This window comes from Danio rerio, chromosome 1 (genome assembly GCF_049306965.1).
Source record: "Danio rerio strain Tuebingen ecotype United States chromosome 1, GRCz12tu, whole genome shotgun sequence".
In the NCBI taxonomy this organism is placed as follows: domain Eukaryota; kingdom Metazoa; phylum Chordata; class Actinopteri; order Cypriniformes; family Danionidae; genus Danio; species Danio rerio.
In genome coordinates, this window is record NC_133176.1 from 26,799,387 (window position 1) to 26,820,000 (window position 20,614).

The 20,614-nt window shown below is 34.8% G+C and overlaps 2 protein-coding genes and 1 long non-coding RNA gene across 8 annotated transcripts in view; 1 reads left to right on the top strand and 2 right to left on the bottom strand.

Moving 5' to 3' along the window:
- The window catches only part of tmem154 (transmembrane protein 154), a 28,001-nt gene extending 27,453 nt beyond the window's left edge, over positions 1-548 (bottom strand). For all 4 annotated transcript variants that reach the window (XR_012385871.1, XR_012385856.1, XM_073913709.1 and 1 more), the window contains exon 1: positions 425-548. The gene's annotated coding sequence lies outside the window, so the exon portion shown is untranslated. The remainder of the gene's footprint in view (positions 1-424) is intronic.
- mnd1 (meiotic nuclear divisions 1 homolog (S. cerevisiae)) overlaps positions 1-20,614 on the top strand; it is a 35,867-nt gene that overhangs the window by 3,841 nt on the left and 11,412 nt on the right. For both annotated transcript variants that reach the window (NM_001003597.2, XM_005170917.6), the window contains 2 exon segments: positions 3,579-3,653; positions 3,749-3,863. In NM_001003597.2, coding sequence (NP_001003597.1) covers positions 3,579-3,653; positions 3,749-3,863 — 190 coding nt within the window.
- On the bottom strand, positions 2,702-6,438 carry LOC141385641 (uncharacterized). 2 transcript variants are annotated; one of them, XR_012406436.1, is made up of 6 exons: positions 6,248-6,297; positions 5,961-6,016; positions 5,731-5,823; positions 5,551-5,645; positions 5,111-5,188; positions 2,702-3,929 (listed from the first exon to the last, which is right to left on the bottom strand). It is a non-coding gene; the product is annotated as an uncharacterized lncRNA (long non-coding RNA). The 2 variants fall into 2 exon arrangements; XR_012406439.1 differs by lacking the exon at positions 2,702-3,929 and having other exon boundaries at positions 4,693-5,188; positions 6,248-6,438.

Consider the following 20,614-nt stretch of genomic DNA (forward strand, 5'->3'; position numbering starts at 1 on the left):
TACTCAAAGGCAATTTTCATGCACATTTTGTTAGCAAAGCTGGTTCTAGTAAGCCTCCAAGCACGTGTTTTCAGATGGATCATCATTTACTACACAGTCAAAAAAAAGAAAGATTTTGCTCCATGTTCAATCTACTTATGTAAAATAAGCTTAAACAACAGAATTCTTGAGATTTTATTGGGGACAACTTTTTAGTTAAATTTAACTATTATATTTGTGTTTGAACAACCTGAATGAATTGTGTGAAACCAGCATTTTCACAGTGCACTTAGTACACTAAAATTGAAATGGTAATGACATGTATATAATCAGTCTGTGACAATGAAAACTGTTCGCATTACTTCTCAATGAGCTACAGTTTTTTGTAATAAATACTGCATGTAAAATTAGCACATATAATAGCATGCATTTATTCCAAACTTACTTGATAACTCCAGTTAAGGTTTTAAAATAAATCCTTATCTGAGATGATTCTGTAGTAATTTAGAGATATATCCAGCTGCAGATCCACGCACGTTTTAGGACACACAATTCCCACCACACAATCTAGCCAGGGGCAGACCATACATGGCTAATATATGTGGTCAATGACAGATCAGTCGCATCTTGTTTTTCCTGTTTAACTGCAGCTAACTCTTTAGGAGCATTATCACCTACTGTAGCCAATGTCAATTTAACAATCAGCTATCCCAAGAATGTCGACATGATTAATATATACAATATTTATTAACAATACTAAAAAAGATACATATACATAATTAGATTTTTATTGATATTCATTTTGATCAATATAATGAATCGAAACATTTTTGACTGTATAGTGAGATGTTTCGTTTGTTTGTTCTACCTATTGTGTTTTATCAACGTCTACACCTATCACAACCTTAAACCGACCCCTTGCAGTAATGAAAAAACAACAGTTATTTTTGTATATCACATAAATACACTGTATTTATGTGCACATTCTCAGTAACCGCAGTTGTAACACTAATCCATAATCAACTTACTTATGAAAGTCCTTCCGATTTGGAATCATGTTGTGAGGATTGTGTGAGGGTTTGCATGTCTGCATCTGGATATTATTAGACAATATTGGTTGACATTTTCTGTCTGTCTGTCTATCAATATATATATATATATATATATATATATATATATATAAAGGATTAAAACTAAAGGATTAGTTTACTTCAGAACAAACATTTACAAATAATTTACTCAAATTTATCATTTAAGATCTCATTTTTTTTCTTTCTTCAGACGATAAAAAGTTGCTGTTTTTGAGGAAAACATTTTTAAATGAATTTTATCCATGTAGTGGAGTTCAGTGAAGTTCTCCAGTTTGAACTTAAAAACATCAAAATACATGACAATAAATTAATTATTAATTTAAGTTCTAAAATAAAACTTGAAAGTTACATCTGTGTCAAATCTTTCCCATCAAGCATTTTCAGTTTAACATATGTTTAACAGACGTCCAGACTTAGATGGCCTTCCAAAACCAAACTTAATTTGGGCTGTCATTGAAAATCTAATAGATGTTCAATTCAATTCATGCTTATTTCTATAGCGCTTTTATAATGTAGGTTGTGTTAAAACAGCTTCACATAGAAGTTCTAGTAAATTTAAACTGTGTCAGTCCAGTTTTCAGAGTTGAAGTTCAGTTTAGTTAAGTTCAGTTCATTGTGGTTTGACTATACTGAATGACTGCACATGTCAAGTCTGCTTAAACTCTTTGTTTAGTAACTAGTCTATTTATGCACTATAGTCAGACGTCTAAAAGATTTTTACTAACAGACCAAATTTTGCCATGTGCTGGAAAAACAATATCCTGGGGTACTACACAGGAGTGGGGATAAATTTCTTTCGTAGTTTTGCAGTAATATTTTGAGCCATGAAAGAAACTCTACTGTTGACTTTTATCTCCGCAGAAACAAACAGCTGCAAAAACAAGGATGGAGATTCTTCAGAAATAAAGCGAGGAAAATTAAAACAATTTTATTTGGCTGGTGGAATGATGTAAATGAAGTTAGAGATTTTCATTTATATGGCTATAATGCAGCATTTAACTGCACCGTTTTCAATGGCAATATATGTTATTGTTAACACATTAGAGCAATTTAGAAACATGGATGAGTGCCAAAATAAAAATATTTGATAAATAAATAAGGAAGTATAGGTAATTGTTCTAAAAGAGTTATTGATATCCTTACCTGCTCTACCAAATTATTGACTATATTTTGACTGTTTTAATTAAAGAACGACTGTTTTAAATGATGGTTTACACACACAGCATTTTTGGTTTACAAAAAAATCAAACAAACATAATCCTGTTACACTACTACACTTGATTTTGGTTTTATTGTAAAAAAAAAACAAACAAACAAAAAAACAAGAAAGCATGTTATATGAGAAATTGAGATATTTTATGGCATACTTAAAAAAATAAAGATGATTTAGTATTTAAAAATGTTTTGTTTTGAATAGTTTTTAAAAAATAAATTGGCCTTACTCTTCATATTTTTATATTTTGCATACTTCATAGTATATGTATTAAATACTTTAAACTGACATATTTACCATTTGGTAGATGCTGATATTTTAGAAATTATGGGATGTGTTGAAAAAAAAAATGCACTGTGTGTGTCAACTAGCTACATTAGTGATTAAGATGCAATCCAATTATTATTATTTTCTTTTTGGGGTAGGGCAGTTAAAAAGTTGAATGAAGTTTATTTAAATAATTTACACTGAAGGTTTAGATTTCTTTTTAGTTTGATTTTAGCACTTGAGTATAGAATTTTGTCCTTATAGATTTGTTGTGCTTAAACAAACTTGCAAACAATTCTGAGTTTCTTTCTTCTGTAGAACAGATGGAAAGTATTTTGTAAGATAGTTGAAAATGGATAACCATTGATACCCATAGTGGGAAAAACAAATACTATGGATGTCGATTTCCAGCATTCTTTAAAATATCTTCTTTTGTGTTCAACAGAAGACAGGAAGTCAAACTGGTTTGAAGAAAGTAAAGGTTAAATAAATGATGACAGAATTTTCAGTTTTGGCTGAACTGTCCCTTTAAATGGTCAAATACACACCTAAAGGTACTGATAAGCACAACAATACTGATTGAGTCATAGAAACCATACGGTGAAGCAGAGGTCACTGTGAGTGGGCTTACTGTATAGAATATCAATGCATGGTCAATACTCGTGTATATAAATAGTGCACAGGGTTATACACACAAAGACCAAACACCATCAGAGTTAAACACTACAGTAAATTAAAACAGAAATCATTTATAACTACATGATAAAAATTACATTGCTGATTCAGCATAAATTGCACTATAAAATAAGTAAATTACCATAAAAATACTTTCTAAACTTTCACAAATAATGTTAAATGACAATATAATGTTAAATTTATATTTCATTGATAAATCTACCATTTACTGGTGATTTGTTTCTATGAAAAAAAAAGCTTCGTAATACCATTGATCAAACCGATATTAGTTTAAAAAATAAGGTGTACATTTTATTGCAGAAATGTAATGTTTTTTTGTTTTGTTTGTGTAGCTTGAGGATGGCAGTCAGCGTAAAAAAGCCCTTCAGCAAGCAGTTGACAAAGCCAAAGTGGGACGTGAAGTCAATGTACGTGTTCATCTGTCTTTCTCTCTGAGCTACATGATTATACATCTCTTATGTTTGTGGGCCTTGTGTGACTCTTGATTTTGTTGCATGTTTAGGAGGAGAGAGAGGATCTCTTAAAGGAGCTCACAGCATTGAAAGGTCAGCGAGATCAGATGAAGGTCGAAATAGAGAAGTACCAAGAATGTGATCCAGCGGTGGTGGAGGAAATTCGTGAGTAAACTTTTCACTTGAATGTCATGGATGAATGACACTCTCAGAAATAATTTGTGTTGTTATCTAAAAACACACACACACACACACACACACACACACCACACACACACACACACACACATTTATTTTATATATATATATATATATATATATATATATATATATATATATATATATATATATATATATATATATATATATATATATATATATATTGCATTTTAACTTTGAATTTGATTTGAATTTAAAATAAAAATGATACGTACACTTTAAAAAATCTTACGTGCTATTTACAAAAAAAATAGTGGTAACACTATTGCACGTATTATTTTTAAGTAAATTATTAACTTGATTTTTTTAAGCAAAAACCACTTGAATGAATCATGTGAAAATTACAAAAAATTTTGAGTGATAGATGCAGATTTTAATATTATTAGCGGAATGTGCTTTTATAATTTAAGCAAATCCACCACCATTTACTCATATCTATTTTTTAACAAAAACCACTTGAATGAATCATGTGAAAATTACAAAAAATTTTAAATGATAGATGCAGATTTTAATATTATTAGCGGAATGTGCTTTTATAATTTAAGCAAATCCACCACCATTTACTCATATCTATTTTTTAACAAAAACCACTTGAATGAATCATGTGAAAATTACTTTTTTTTTTGAGTAATAGATGTTGAATTTAATATTATCAGCGGAATCTGCTTTTATAATATATGCAAATAAATCACCATTTACTCAAATTTACTAATGAAATTTACTCATTCATAAAATGTAAAATATATAAAGTACAATGAAATACATACACAATACATTTTTGCCAAATATCATTTTTATTACACGTTCCACCGATTAAAAAAAATGGTACAATATGTTAAACAAATCTATATAAAGTTTACAGCAATGTTAATCTCTGATAAAAATTCCTTTATCCATGCTATAGAAAAAAAAATGATCTGTCAACTTTCTTTTGTAGGAATATTCACATTTCAGACAAAATCTGACAGAATGTGTGTATTGCATAACATATAAAACCAGTATAAAAGCTGCATCTCAAATATTAGCAACACAATCAATCAATCAATGCAGTGACATTTGCCCAAAAGGTTGTAGCAGTGAATTTGTGTCAGAAATATAAGTTTCTTTGTAAGTGATTTTAATTTGGGGAATATTTGTAAAAATCCAGTTCAACAATTCTAGATTTTCTAAGCTAGCCATGAGTCATGACTTACTCATCCTCCAAGACAATGCAGAAGTCCTCATGGTTGGTCATTCCTCTGGCAGACAGCAATTCTCTGTGCAATCCCACACTGTAAAATAAACATTAAGTTTATTATTATGAAATTATGCAGTTGTACATTTCAAATGTTTAAGGTTTAATAAAACACATTAAGGAAATATATTAAGGAAACAAACCATTTCTTTGTATCTCTGTGAACAGTAATTCTTCAAAATGTTTGAGTAGACCTTGCTGACTGACACAAGTGCACAAATATTTTGACTTATAATGGACAGGGTCTTTTTAAAATGTATACTAGTGTACAAAGATATAAATTTGTGTGCATTCAACAATGTAGTGCTTGAGCTATTTTTTTGTTTTTGTAAACATGCAAAAATATAAAATGCAGTTTTCTGAAGACCATTAATATCTAAAACTGTTTGAGACACTTACATTGCACTCATGGATGAGCTCTTCCTCTTATTCATAGAGATAGACCAGCAACAGAGGACGACATCTCTCATCTCCTCCTTGATTTAATGTGAGGTCTGATGCAAAAAAAAGTGTAGAAGTTAGTAATATTGCCTAAAAATAATAATAATAATAATACACAAATAACATTATTAAAAATACCTGCTGTTTGGCACCCATTCTCTTTATCAAAATCTGCCCGAATAAATCGCTCCTCTTCAGTGGGAAAATACTGTGAACATTTTCTTCATTAATCTGAAAAATTAAGCAAACACATGTTAGTATTTATATACAGTATTATATAGAAACACAGTTCATTACATTACATTATCAATGCTGTAAAAGGAAAACCCATGAATAGCTATAGCTAACTTAGCTTAGCTTAGACTTACCACTTAACAAGCTCAATGTTGTTCGTCCACCCTGCTTAACTGTTGCCTGATCACTGCTGTTAAATATTAAAATGAAAGTAATTTGTTGAATTTCATTATATAATTCAGAATGAACATTAAAGCAAATCAATTTCAATTAGGAATGGGTGGTTAAAAATACCCGTGTATCCCTTTACACATCATATGGCAAAAACTAAGCTCCTGAACAAGCTTGAACAGCATTTGTCTTTCTTGAAAGAGCTTAGGCTATTTAAGACAAAAAAAAATTATAAACTGTTAATGCTTACCTCTTAACATGCTCGCTGTAAATCTGCTCCTTCAAAATGTCGTCTGATTACTGCCGTTGTTAAGATTCAAATGCAAACATCTCAATTAAATCCACAAAATTTAGTAAATTTTCTTAAAATAAAGGTGAAGCCATCTTTCCTCAATTTTATTAGCTTAATTGGTTTCTCAAAGTAAGCCTAATAATTGCACTGGTTTGCTTAAAAAAATAAGTGAAATTTCAATCTTAGTTATATTAGCGACATCCTCTCAATCTTTTATAATAAATCCAGAATATCGATTTTTTTTTAAAGAAAATATGTACATTATTTTTAATGACCACATCAATTTTTTTAATGAAAATTACAAGCCTCAAGATTCTTTTTTTACAGTATAGAAAAGTCAATTTACTTGGCCTTAAGTGGATCCAAACCTGTTTTTGTTTTCCTCTTAAACACAAAAGAAGATTCTTGGAAGAATGTTGGATAGCTGTAACCATTTACACCTGTAGTAGGTAAATTGAAGTCCAGGCTAGTCTAGGTTTTCAACATTTTTCAAAATATTTTTTTTTATGTTTATCTGAAAAATCAAATTGGAACAAGTAATTATTAGCTGAAAAAAAAAAACTACATAGTAAACCGAAATGGGTTTTCCTCTGGCCGATAATGGTATTTAGAAATCAGGGCAGCCGGTGGAAGATAGATTTTGCCCCTTTTCCCCCTTTATCTAATAACATGTTAAAGTAATTAGATGTGATGCCGAAAATTGCTTAATAAATTTGCTAAACTAAAATTGCTTAATAAATTTGCTAAACTAAAATTGCTTACTAAAATCAAACATTTATTGAATAATTAAAAGCATTTTCAATTATTTCATTATAATGCAAAGCTTTATAGATTTTGCCATTTAACAAATTTATCACAAGTAGAAGTTGCTAAGTTAAAACCAACTATTTCACTAACAAATAAATAAAATGAAAAATTAAATCATGATGTGTTGTGTGGAACCCATTTGGTAATGAAATAATTTTAATATGGTTTGTTATACAAAGTTATTAAATTATAATAAGCTATAAAACTGTAATAATAAAGAAACCAATGCTAAAATTGCACAGTATTTGTAACTTGTGTCCGAATGTTTTTATGACTATAAAACTTATTTTAATAAGATAAGCTTCTCTTTTTTTTTTATAGAAAATATTTTAAAAGGAATGTTTAAAAATGTGTCTCCTGCAGGAATTTGAGATTATTTATCACTGATCAAATTGAAAGATCTTATACGATGTTTGTCAGTGTTGTTATTTGTATATTTTTAGTCTAAGGCATGATTATTAAAAAGCTAGTTATGATTGTATATTATATATTGCACACTTAATACCAGTCCTGTGGATATGGCATTACAACATTAAGAAATTTACATGAAATATGGTAGAAAACCACCAAGAGAACTTTGGAAGACGACTTTAATGGAAACTTTACGAACGTTTACAAATAGCATTTGATTAGGATTGAGTTTTTCAACAGATGATTAACATGTCATATTAATTATGCACATACTCTACATGTTTGGGCCATATTGACATGATAATGATTTGTCGGCCACACATCCATGATGCAAATCTCCATCCAACCTCATCCCAAAGTTGTTGACTGGAGGTCATTTGACTTTATTGAACTCACTGTCACTTTTATGAATCCAATATGAGATTATTGAAACCTTGTTGTGTTATTCTGTTGGTAGCATTGCTAGACGGAAACGCTGTGGTGATGTTTAGCAGCAATACTCAAGTAGGCTGTAGTATTTGAACAATACCCAGTTCGCATTAAGAAGGCCAAAGAGTGCCAAGTTTCACACCATTAAACCAACCGTGACCCTAATCATTGATCCTAGGCAGGATAGATCCTGTTTATTCCAATTTCTGGTTCTACCCTCCCAATTTCGGTGAGCCTGTGTGAATTGTTGCTTCAGTTTGCTTTTTTTGACTTGAGCCTTAGTACCAATTGAGCATCGTGTCAACGCCACAGCCTACCTGAGTATTGCTGCTGACCATGTCCATCCTTTTATGACCACAGTGTACCCATCTTCTGATGGCTACTTCCAGCAGGATAACGTGCTGTCATAAAGCGTGAATCATCTCAGACTGGACTTCATTTTTGGACATGACAATGAGTTCGCTGTAATCAAATGGACTCCACAGGATGTGGTGGAACGGGAGATTCACATCATGAATGTACAGCAGACAAATCTGCAGCAACTGTGTGATTGTATCATGTCATATGCACCATAATCCATATTTCCAGTACCTTGTTGAATCTATGCCATGAAGGATTAAGGCAGCTCTGAAGGCAAAGGGGGTCCAACCCGGCACTAGTAAGGGGTACCTAATACAGTGTGTGAGTGTATATTTTTGTGTGTTTATGTGCACATGTGTATGTGACATACGTATGCACACATACACACAAGTGCATTACATATTATATGTCTTGAAAATCCACTGCTTTTAGAAAAATGCATTTTCAAAATTTTTTGTCCAAAAGTGAGCATTTTTGATGAAATCTTCCTAAATTGAAGTGAGGATAATAGATGAATTTAGAATAAAAGGCTTGGTTGTTCTTTTACTTTGATATGTAATATGCTCAAATTCTAGCAGAACATTTTCTGAAGGCCATGAAATTTAGCTGAAAATCATCAAATGCTGGCGGTGGCTGGCAACTTTTTAAAAATAGACCTTTGTGCACCGAAAAAAAATTTCTGCAAAAAAATTAAATGATAATAACTATAAACAAATTCATTCATTCATTTTCTTGTTGGCTTAGTCCCTTTATTAATCCGGGGTCACCTCAGCGAAATGAACCGCCAACTTATCCAGCACGTTTTTTTTACGCAGCGGATGCCCTTCCAGCCGCAACCCATCTCTGGGAAACATCCACACACACTCATTCACACACACACTCATACACTACAGACAATTTAGCCTACCCAATTCACCTGGTCCACATGTCTTTGGACTGTGGGGGAAACCGGAGCACCCGGAGGAAACCCACGCGAATGCAGAGAGAACTTGCAAACTCCACACAGAAACGCCAACTAAGCCAAGGTTCGACCTAGCGACCTTCTTGCTGTGAGGTGACAGCACTACCTACTGCGCCACTGCATCGCGTATAAACAAATTATGTTTTATAATATCATATCTAGATACTTGTCATATCTTTTGCAGTACTTTTTTCTGTTTTAGAAGTGACTTTTAGTCTTCAAAGTTTCAATGTATACTATAAACCTTTTGGTTTTATTACATCAAAAAGTGTAACTTATTGCATGAAAATGAAATTAAAAACTCATACAGACCACACAAATGACAGGAAAAGTGAAGAGACACACTCTGGCTTCTCGTAACAGAGGAAGTTGTGATGTTTCTTCATGTTTTCAATATTACGGTGATTTCATAATTTCATAATAAACATCAGCTGGTTAGTTCTTTAAAAAGCATGATAAGTGCTTGCCTGCCTTCTGTCACGGAGATTGTGTGATGTTCTGTGACAATTCAAATCAAAAACCCAGCAGGGCGTCACTGCTATATTTGTTTTTTCTTTTGTGAAGATCCTCTTGGTTTAACTGTTTGTGCTTTTTCTATTGTGACTTTTGGTAAAGCAATCATCTGCTATATACTGACACAACCCTTGGGAGCTCTAACCACACAATAAAGATTCAGCAATTGACTATGTCTGCATAATTCTGCATAATAATGAGAACATTGCTCAAAGCGAGTGAAGTCTGACAGTGATTGTCTTGTAATTTATAGTTGGATACAGCAAATTTGTACACAAGTGGTGTTTTGATGACTGCAGCAATTGTTTTAAAGGAGATGATTTAAGAGACTAAACTTCCCAGCGAGGCGAGTCAAAAATGCTCTCCATTTGCTACATTACTTGAGATTTGTGTGTTTCTTTTAGATAAAGCACCATTGTAATTATTAAAAGCTTTGCTCAACCACAGAAAGGGTTGTTTACACTAATTTGTTTTAAAATGCATAAGTTTTGTTATGGTAATGCCTGCTGTCCACATTACTCTACTTGCAAAAACAGAGCAGACTGAAAATGCCAAAGACCCCATTTTAGTTTAGAAATGCTGGTGTTGTTTTAGTGTAGATGTACTAAAATGCATACTTTTAGAAATTAGAGGTGTAGCTATCCATAGTTGCTTTTTGATTGGTCTTCTGAACTATTGTGTATTGTTCCCTGATTCGCCAAGCCCCTTTCATATGACTATTAGAAGTGGTAGACGGTAGTGCAAGTGCGGATGCGTGTAAAATATGTGAGTGCTCCAAAATTTAGTTTTTGTACAAACACCTGCTAGTTTCTAAATGTACACAGATCTGGCTTTGTCATGACTACAGGGTTTCCACTAGGGGTGTAATGGATCGCGGTTGATCCGTGATTTGTACGCATCGCAACCCACGATTCGGAACACGCGTGACCTGCAAATTATAGATTTTTTTTGCTCGTAGATTAATCCTAAATTTGTAAAGATCACAGAGAAATCGCCTCTTATGTCATACAAATCATATGTGTGAAAGCATTCTTCTTTCCTGTAAAATATAATGATGACAGAAGAAGTTGTGGTGGGTTTCTTAGGTTATTAAAGGTGTTTTCTGTCACTACTTGTTTAGTCTGCATTAATGCATTCAGTGTAAGCTACACAATTATTCTTTGTAAGTTTGGGATCTCAACACCCACACAACATTAATAATAAATTATGCTGATTTGCAATTGTTTATTAATCATTTGAATTGCTGTATTCAAATCTGAGTTTGAAAAACAAAAAAATCAAGAAAGAGATTGAGTCTTCAGTCTTTTAAGTTAGTTATGAAGTTATAAACAGTCAAATAACACAGCAGTACTCGGATAACAGTTTAAAAAAAATACATTTGTCTGAAAAATGGCCCGATCCGTGACTAGAAAAACAATTATGTGATCCGAACCGTGATATTTGTGATCTGTTACACCACTAGTTTCCACAGAACCTTAAATATTTGTAATAAATTTTAATAAATCCTAGTGGATTTTATATATATTTTTTTCCTTCTAAATATTTAAATGAAAATGCTACGCTATAAAGGAAAAATTGCATTTTGTGTGTATAGAATTGATTGGGCCATTGTCTCATGTGATTGACAGGGTCTCCAACCTTTGTGTCAGTGAAGAGATGTTGAAAAAGAAAGAGAAAGGTGTTTTATTTTTAATAAAATGAAAGCAGATAAAAATGTATATATTTTTAATACATATTGCAACATTGTCCGTTTTGATTTTAGGTTCTTTAACTTTAAGAAGTATCAGAAAAAAATCATAATTTGACACACATTATAGATTTTTTTTTCTTAAATACTCTTGGTATAATTTATAAAAAACTAACAAAAATTACATTCAGTGTAAAACTGTCTTTATGGGACAGCCTGTCATGGGATGGAATGGGTATGGATGTTAATTTAACATTTTAATACATATCCAAATTGTTTGACATAATTTCAACTGAAACAGATAAACAAGGCAGGACATAGAATAGCTCTGCCCCTTTTCAAAAACAGCCCGTAGTGTTTTGTTTAAAACACAACTCTGCCATTCGGAACTGTTGAGCACAAGTACATCAGAATCATGACAGTAACAGTCTATAATAGAAATAGTGAGTCTGACTCACTCTTTCGCTTCTTTAAAATTTAGCTTACTGTGTAATTAAAATGTGTTTGTAGCCTGTGTTAACTCACACATATGATCCGCTCTGTAAATCTCTCTGGGCTGTGCATTGCAGTGGTTCACTTGACATTAACGTGAAGGCAAACTTCATTCACCCCAAAGAAAATCATATTTACACTGTCTGTGTCCTTATGTTGTACTGTTAATCATATACAAATTAAACATTTTAACATTGAATTTCTTTGTTTCCTGTATGCTAAAAGTGTATTTTACGCTTTTAGGCTTGTTGTGGAGAAGGGTTGAACACATTTCAAAATGACTAATATCAAATGACTATTATTTATTCATTCTCTTATTCATTGTCTTGTCGGCTTAGTCCCTTTATTATTCTGGGGTCGCCACAGCAGAATGAACCGCCAACTTATCCAGCAAGTTTTTTACGCAGCGGATGCCCTTCCAGCTGCAACCCATCTCTGGGAAACATCCACACACACATTCACACACACACTCATACACTATGGACAATTTAGCCTACCCAATTCACCTGTACCACATGTCTTTGGACTGTGGGGGAAACCGGAGCACCCGGAGGAAACCCACGCGAACGCAGGGAGAACATGCAAACTCCACACAGAAATGCCAACTGAGCCGAGGCTCGAACCAGCGACCTTATTGCTGTGAGGCGACAGCACTGACTTCTGCGCCACTGCTTCGCGCGCTAATATTTATTATTTTTGTATATTTGCAAGTGTTTAGACAAACCCTTGGTTTGAACATTCTTTGACCTAAATAAATGACCAATTTCATTGACAACTTCTGATTGATCAGAAAATTTGATGTCAAATCATTGTGACGTTACATAATTTTTTGATTCATTTTACCAGAAGTAACAAAACTAAAGCTTTGAATGTTTTCATTATACTTTCCAACAACAGTCTGTTATGCATGCAAGCAAGGTCAAAAAACACTTTCATTGTCTTATGATAAGCATTTATTTTTACCTAATTATCCCAACAACTCCCAGGGATTCATTTGTTCCCAAACCTCTTCTTAGCATGATGCTAATTTCCGCTGATTGGTCTGATGACCCAGTCTATTGTGATTGGTTGACTGTGTTCTGCGTGAGTCAGAGAGAAATGCAAACTACGGCTTATGAACAATTTTGAAGTAGTCGGAGTGTATGTGTGAGCCCAATGCAGGACTGCATTAAAGCAATACAGTTTAACACCAACACATTGCTTTATTCTTAACCATGAAACACATTCAGTATTAATCCACACAGTGGCAAAAGCTGAACTATTCTTAAACTTGACTGCCGCACAAGTGTAGGAACAGCTGATGGTGGGCATAGCAACGACAAACGGCAGTGCATTGCGAGCTCACAAACAATTTAATACGTAAACAATTTGGCACACGTTGCGTTTTCAACGTTGTTTTAGACGCAATATGTGAATATAAAGAGTTAACCAGATACAGTGCAAGCGGTTACAAGTAACAAAACACAATTAAATAAATAATTTACTAGCTAGAAAAAACAAGGAGGCAACCATTTTACTTACACTTAAGTTACTTTTGAAATGGAGGAAGGAACTGATCCATGAACTGTGTACTGTAAAGTTGTACATGTTAAGCTCTGACAAAGTCCCATACATCAATAGTCTTTTCTAATTTTTCCTTTTACAAATGTCCGATGATTCCCCCATTGAAAGTTTGTAGATTGCTGTAGCACTCGTCAGAAAAATGAAGGGAACACAGCACAAGGCTGAGGCTATAATGCTGAGGTATTTTTGCAAAAATAACTTTCAACCACTGACTCTTCACAGCCTCATCTTTGGGTAGGGAAAATAACACCCAACTTTTCATCACACTTCAGAGCACAGCGTCTTCGCAACATAATTTATACAGAATCTGCTACAGTGTTTGTGGCTGGGGGTTTCAATTTTCTCGGATCTATGTGTGCAACAAATGGGCGGGGCTTGAGTTCTGTATCATTGTCATTCACTTGAACCACTCTGAGTTGACTTTTTTTTATAGAGGAATCAATAGTTTTAAACACTCTGCACTTTCAGATTTAAGCTTTAGCTGGATATTTCACTTTACTTAGAGTTGTGTTACACACTGCATGAAAAGTCATTTTAAAAAACCCATAATAGGGGCTCTTTAAAAGTGAATTCTGTCACTTTTTTGGAGAAAATGGCAATAGATTACAGTGTTTCCTTTGGGATTTTTTCCAGCTGTGGGGGCAGGCCTTTTTTTACACAGATCTACCAATTACCTGTGGTGTTATTTCAATGACAAATGTTGTGAGCGCAAAATTAAGTTGAGATCCAATTTATGTAATAGCCTACGAGCATGCAAATCTCTTCGCTTGCGTGCCGATTTCCTCTGCTCGTGCACAAAACTTCTTGCACGCCTCCTCAAATATACACAGCTCAAGCACAGATCTTCTTGTGTGCTCTCAAATAAACAACACTGAAGTGCGATTTAGTGCTTTGTGTAACAAGTATGTCTCCAACATTTATTAGATTTGCTAGGAATGTTTATGAATGTCTCCAATAGACCTACAGAGCGGTATAAGGGCGTACTCTCACTATGTACAGTTGCCTTGAAATGGGCCAAAGCACGCTTGTCTCCCCTCCCATCTCCCCCGACTGCCCACACTCACATTACATTCGGGTATGGGCACGCTTAAATCATCGATGATGCGCTGGCCAAAAGCGCAGCTTGTTCAACAAAGTGGAGATTTCTTCAGTTATATTGTCACTTAAGTCGCTTGATATGCAGTGACACAGTCAAATATTTCACCGAACAGATCAGCCACTGCTGACGCTTATAAGCAATCATAAAGGCCTTGTGCTGCAGGAATTAGGTTTGTTGAAGGTGCGAAGCTAACATGCAGTGAGCGGTTTGCGTCATTAAAAAACTATGTCAGTTTGCGTTCATTGAACCGTAAGAATGATTAATTAATCCATATGAAACGGTCCCTTAGGCCGTACTCACAGTATGTACAGTTGCCTCGAACCGGGCCAAAGCACGCTTGTCACCCCTCCCGTCTTCCCAGACGGCCTGCATTCACACTACAATCGGGCCTGGGCATGCTTAAGTCAACGATGCTGTGCTGGTCAATGAGCGCTCTCGCTCAGCACAGAGGAGATTTCTCTAGATATATCGTTTCAGTTGTTTGATATGCAGTGACATGCAGTCAAATACTTCGCCAAACAGTCCTTAGTGATGCGGTGACACGCAGTCAGATATTTCGCCGAACAGATCCGCCGCTCTTGGCGCTCATAAACAATCATAAAGCCCTCATGCTGCAGGAATGAGGAGGTGTGGTGAAGGTGTGCAGCTGTCGTGTAGTGAGAGGTTTGCATATTTATTAAACTACGGTAGTTTGCATTCATTGAACAGTAAGATTGATGAATAAATCCATATGAAACAGACCCTTAAAAATCGTGTCTCGCTTTCTGTTTTGGGCCCAAGCCCAAGTCAACTGCCCACCTCTTCCACCCGGGCCAGGGCCGGCCAAGTGTACCGTGCCTGAGCCCGATTCAGCGCACTCACACTTCTCAAACGATCCGGGAAATGAGACTGGTGTGAGTAGGCCCTTAAAAGTCATGTCTCGCTTTCAGTTTCGGGCTTAGGCACGTTTTGCACTCACACACAAACGTTCTGCACCAAAGCCCAAGTGAATCTTCACCTCTTCCAACCGGGCCAGGGCCGGCCAATGAACCATGCCTGAGCCCGATTCAGAGCACTCACACTTCTCAAACGATCTGGAAAATGGGCCTGGGCACAGCATAGTGTGAGATACCCTGCAAAACATCATACAACTGAAGTTTCACAGAAATGTTCAATGCGTTGTTATAATTTTCCTGGCATATTGCATATTGTCAAATCAAACGCAGCTCTCTATGTTCTGTCTCCAGACAGTTCTCCGATCAGCCGTGAATAATCATCTCTAGAAGGCGCTGGTGGAGATAATGACTCACGTCTCTTGAGAGAAAACAACATTTGTAACCTCTCTTTACATCATCCACCTCGTTCATCACCCCGTCCCCGCAGCTCTGTCTCTCTAACAACCCCTCCGGTTTTAATGCTGTGAAAATGTCAGTGGTCCCCATTGAAATACTCACTGCTTTCTCTGCCTTGAGGGATTCATTGTTATGTCTATGTTTTAATCACATTTAGAATTGGCTCACAGACAGCCCGAACTATTACATATCCCTGAGGTACGATGTTCTCAAATATGTTTAACAGAAGAGCATAGAGCACCAGTCTTGCACAATTCTGAGTCAACCAGCAAAACATTTCCATTTATCCAATTTGGGATTCATGATACGCACTTTGTATTCATGCCTGTGACATTAAAAGGACATTTCTATTGTTAAATATCATCAATGTTTGGTGGGCTCCGCGATTACTGTCATTACAGGCTAAATGAAACTTTTTTCATACAGATACATGGACAACATTCAAAAGTTGAAACGGTTTACATTCATTTGTGTGTATAACCATAGACTATTGAATACACAAGACATGTCAGGATTTTTTTTTGCCGATACTGAGTACTGGTTCCTTGTCATGGTGATTGGCCGATACAGAGTACCAATTCTAATCTTTCAAGCTTTATAATGTATTAAAGCACATTTTCATTAATACTTGAGTGAAGATCTTGCCTTACCTTAGAGAATAAATTAAGGATGTTTCATATAATCCCATATAAACACGTCTCTTTTAACCATTTAGGTGTGAACATGTCATGGCAAGAAGCAGCTTTACAGAAAATATTATAACACACAAAAGTTGATAAGAAATATTACAACAATCGCTCCACTCGTGTCACAGTAGCTCAAAACACGGTAAATAGAATGGTTGCACTTGCAACAAAGAGAACCGCACTCGCACAAGTCACACCAATAGGCTGTACTAACAGCAGTCACATCGCATCTGTATATATTTTAGCTGTTTTGACGCGAGCACATCCACACATTATTTACCTTCTCATGTGTTGTGTGTGCTGTTGGCTATGTATATTATACGGGAGCACAAGTGCATCTTCCTCTGCTTGTAAACTCCTAAGCAAACAACTGGGATTGGTTCATGAGATCGTCCAGAGTGGCAAGTACCGATCAAGTCATTAAATGGGATTTTCAGTTGATACCGATTTTCAGACGATCGATCAGAACATCAGTCACTTGTATAGTTTTGAATAGGGAAAAGTATAAGGTGCAATATGGCAAATGAAGCCCCATCTTCTAGTAAGGAGCCAATCATCAATTGGAATAGACTAACTTTTTGCAAGGTGCAAACATATGCTTTAACAACAGTTTATGCAGTTGTTATGAATCATTATCTGGGATTGACAAAAGCACTGGAATCTCAGCAAATACTTGCTTCAGAGACATGAGAATCCAGTTAAAGCTTGAAATCGCTACTTTTAAATGAACCAACTACACTTGAAAACAAATGTTCTCTGGTTTTATAATCTATATGAATTGAATGTGTGGTACAGTCTGTTCCATTAAACGTACATCACAAGACAACAACTGCTCAAACCGCCAAAAACTTGTAAACAAAGAGACCTCTGTCATTTTGGGAGGAGATTTGCCATTAAGAAGTTGGGAATTACTTTAAAAGACCAGTGTAACTGAATGAGGAAATATTTAGAGAATTATAATGTGTAACACAAACAGAAATGGCCACAAAGGAGGTTGGTGTCGTGATCTTGTTCACTTCAAGTGTGTATGCGTATTAGCTTGGGCAGATTTTGTGTGATACTGATGTTTAGAAAGAGACTTTCCAGTATGAAATTTAATTGTAAGTTTTTGCAAACAGTTTTGGAGAACTTGACGTTTCTCCTTTCAAACAGATTTCCAGAACATACTGCCTGAGAGAAGTTTCTTACAAACAAATCTCTACACCAACACACAACACAAAGCAAATTCAGACAGGCTATGATTAAATTAATAAAAACATGAATCTATGTGAATCTAATTGTAACAGAGAAATTAGCCTCCTAATTGTTTTTTCATTTGGACTCAAGTCTCATTTGAATACATGAAGGAAGTGTAGTTTATGACCTGTACTAGATCCAGCTACCAGGGGGCGATCACAGCTTCACTTTTTAAGATGTATAAGCCTCACCATTGCGCGTTACATGTAAAAAAAAAAAAAAAGACTAAATAGTGTAAGAACTACAAACATGACCACTTACAACCTGATCACTGTACCACCTGACCGCTATAGAGTCATTTAAGTCCTGTTTAGGCATCGCTGGTGTTGCCATAGAAATACAGAATTCCTAGTCCTAAGACATGAACAGCTCTGGGTAGAATATCATGTGTTGTCATCTCAATTACTGTAATTACGAGACTATGAGAACACAGCTACTGACTATAATTTGCAACCCTGTATGCTTTGATTCATTGAAACGGCTCATTAGAGGCATTAGTTTCAGAAATGTACTGAGCTGGTCGCATTGTGAGTCACTCATAAGAGTCATTAATTCAGGAACAGGACTTAAGTGTTAGGTGTGCTCTGTTATGGATTCAATACAAAAAACTGGAGTTGGTTGCTTTGTTTCATGGTTAATAATCAGTAGTCCTATTACAGTTCAGAAAAGCTTGTAAGAGTATATTATGATGTACATCTGAATCACAGATTCAGTTAATGTCATAGAACCATTAGGGTTGATTACTAGATTTAAAGAAATTTAACTGGTAGTTCCCATCCCTATTGGTCTTAAAGATCCCATGAAATTAAAATAAAGTGGTAGATATTAGCATGTTAGTTTTAAGGTTATCTATAAGCTACTGTGCACCAAAACAATGGCAATATTCGCAATTAGAAGATATAAACTTGACATAAACAGCTTTCAGTTTGTCACTGCGCATAAATGAACGATTTCTTTCATGTCACCTCATACTTCAGTTGCTCATCAATTCTTGACTAATCAAATGCTCTCTAGTATCTGACATGCCCCGTTCCCTTCAAGACGCTTTTCGTTTGCTTTTCATTTGATGTGCTTGAGCTCAACCATTCCCACTGGCAGAGCTGTTGAAAAAGAGCTAGAGTTGGGCAGTATAGAAAATAAAAAATCTATGTATTGTCAAAAAACTTCAGATATTCGATAAATATATATATATATATATATATATATATATATATATATATATATATATATATATATATATATATATATATATATATATATATATATATATATTTATAGTGTGAAACAGGCGTAATATTCGATGTATCGCCCAGTCCTACTGCGTGTTCCTTCATGTCGGATAATCCTCCATCACATTGGGGAACAATATTAATTTATCTTCAGAGCTTAATAAAAAACACTATTGGCTGTTTTTTTTTTTTTTTTAAAGAGGATGAGCTACTCTATGTCCCAACCTTTCTTTGTGTTTCAACTTTTTCAGTTGAAATTACGTCAAACATTGAATAGAAAATTCACACTCTTTTGGACCTTTAACTATGGAGAGGGTTCATTTCACCTGGTATTGTGACTATGCATAGCATTTGTACTAAAGCATTGGCCAGAAATTTTCCATTCACCATCTGACCTGTTCTATTGCCCTATAGCTCTGCAGTGTCGTGCATCTGCTCCTGTCAAGTCAGTATTCACAGAGAGAACAGAAGGCATTAAGGTTGCAGATTGATCTGCTTTTTTTTCCAGACTGGATGTGATCCAGAGCCTTGGAATTGCTTTTGAGCATTTGTTAATCTAGCTCTGAAATTGAAGTGGCCTGGCCAGCACATTCCGTATGATGGACTATATATATCAGATTGGGACTACTAACTGCAAAGTGTCTTAGAAGAAGATCTATGGACTATGCAAGAGAGACTAGCTGGCTAGATTGATGTACAAACATCTGCTGAACTTTGAGTTAATCAGTTTCACAGATTATTTGAAGGATCTACAAAGTGGAGGTTTTTCAAGACGGCAAATGCATACAAGAAGCAAGGAAATTTTGTTTTACTCAATATCATCATTAATATTACTTAAATTTTTAAATATTCTTATTGTTATTTTTTTTCGTGGCAAAATGCTGGTTTGGATGAAAAATAAAACTATTTTAGGGAAGACACTTATTTCACAAGGCTACACAATAATATATTTACAAGAACAGGAGATTTGTTTTTACAGTTTTTAAATTAATTAATATTAAAACACATCCAGGTTGTAATGGGGTGTTCAAAGTCTCATCTCATGTGTTCACAGAAAAACAAATAACTCAGGATTGGGGAAAGCCAAAACAACAAACAAAACCTAAACAGCTAACTTTATTTTAAAACCCTCTTACCTACAAAAAATAAAACATTAAATAAAAATAAACTTACCTCCCTACTGACCACAAAACAAGAGAAAATCTAAGTAAACAAAGTGCAACCTCCTCCCCACTTTTGTCTTTGTACAGTGGTCTGAAGGTTTACAATCACTCAACATTACTGCTGAGCATCAGGTTCAAGTGTCAAAAGAAAAAGAAAACTATAATCAAGCCGGGAGAGAGGAGACTCTCCATATACGAATGTCCAGCCAGGTTTTAATGGGCTCCAGAAGCACGCCAGCGGGTTCTTATGACATCATCTGGATTTACCTCACCTGTGTGCAATTACCAGACCTGTAGGAGAGAAGGGAACCACAACAACAAAACTGAAAACACAAAATAAAACTTTTAACACACTTTT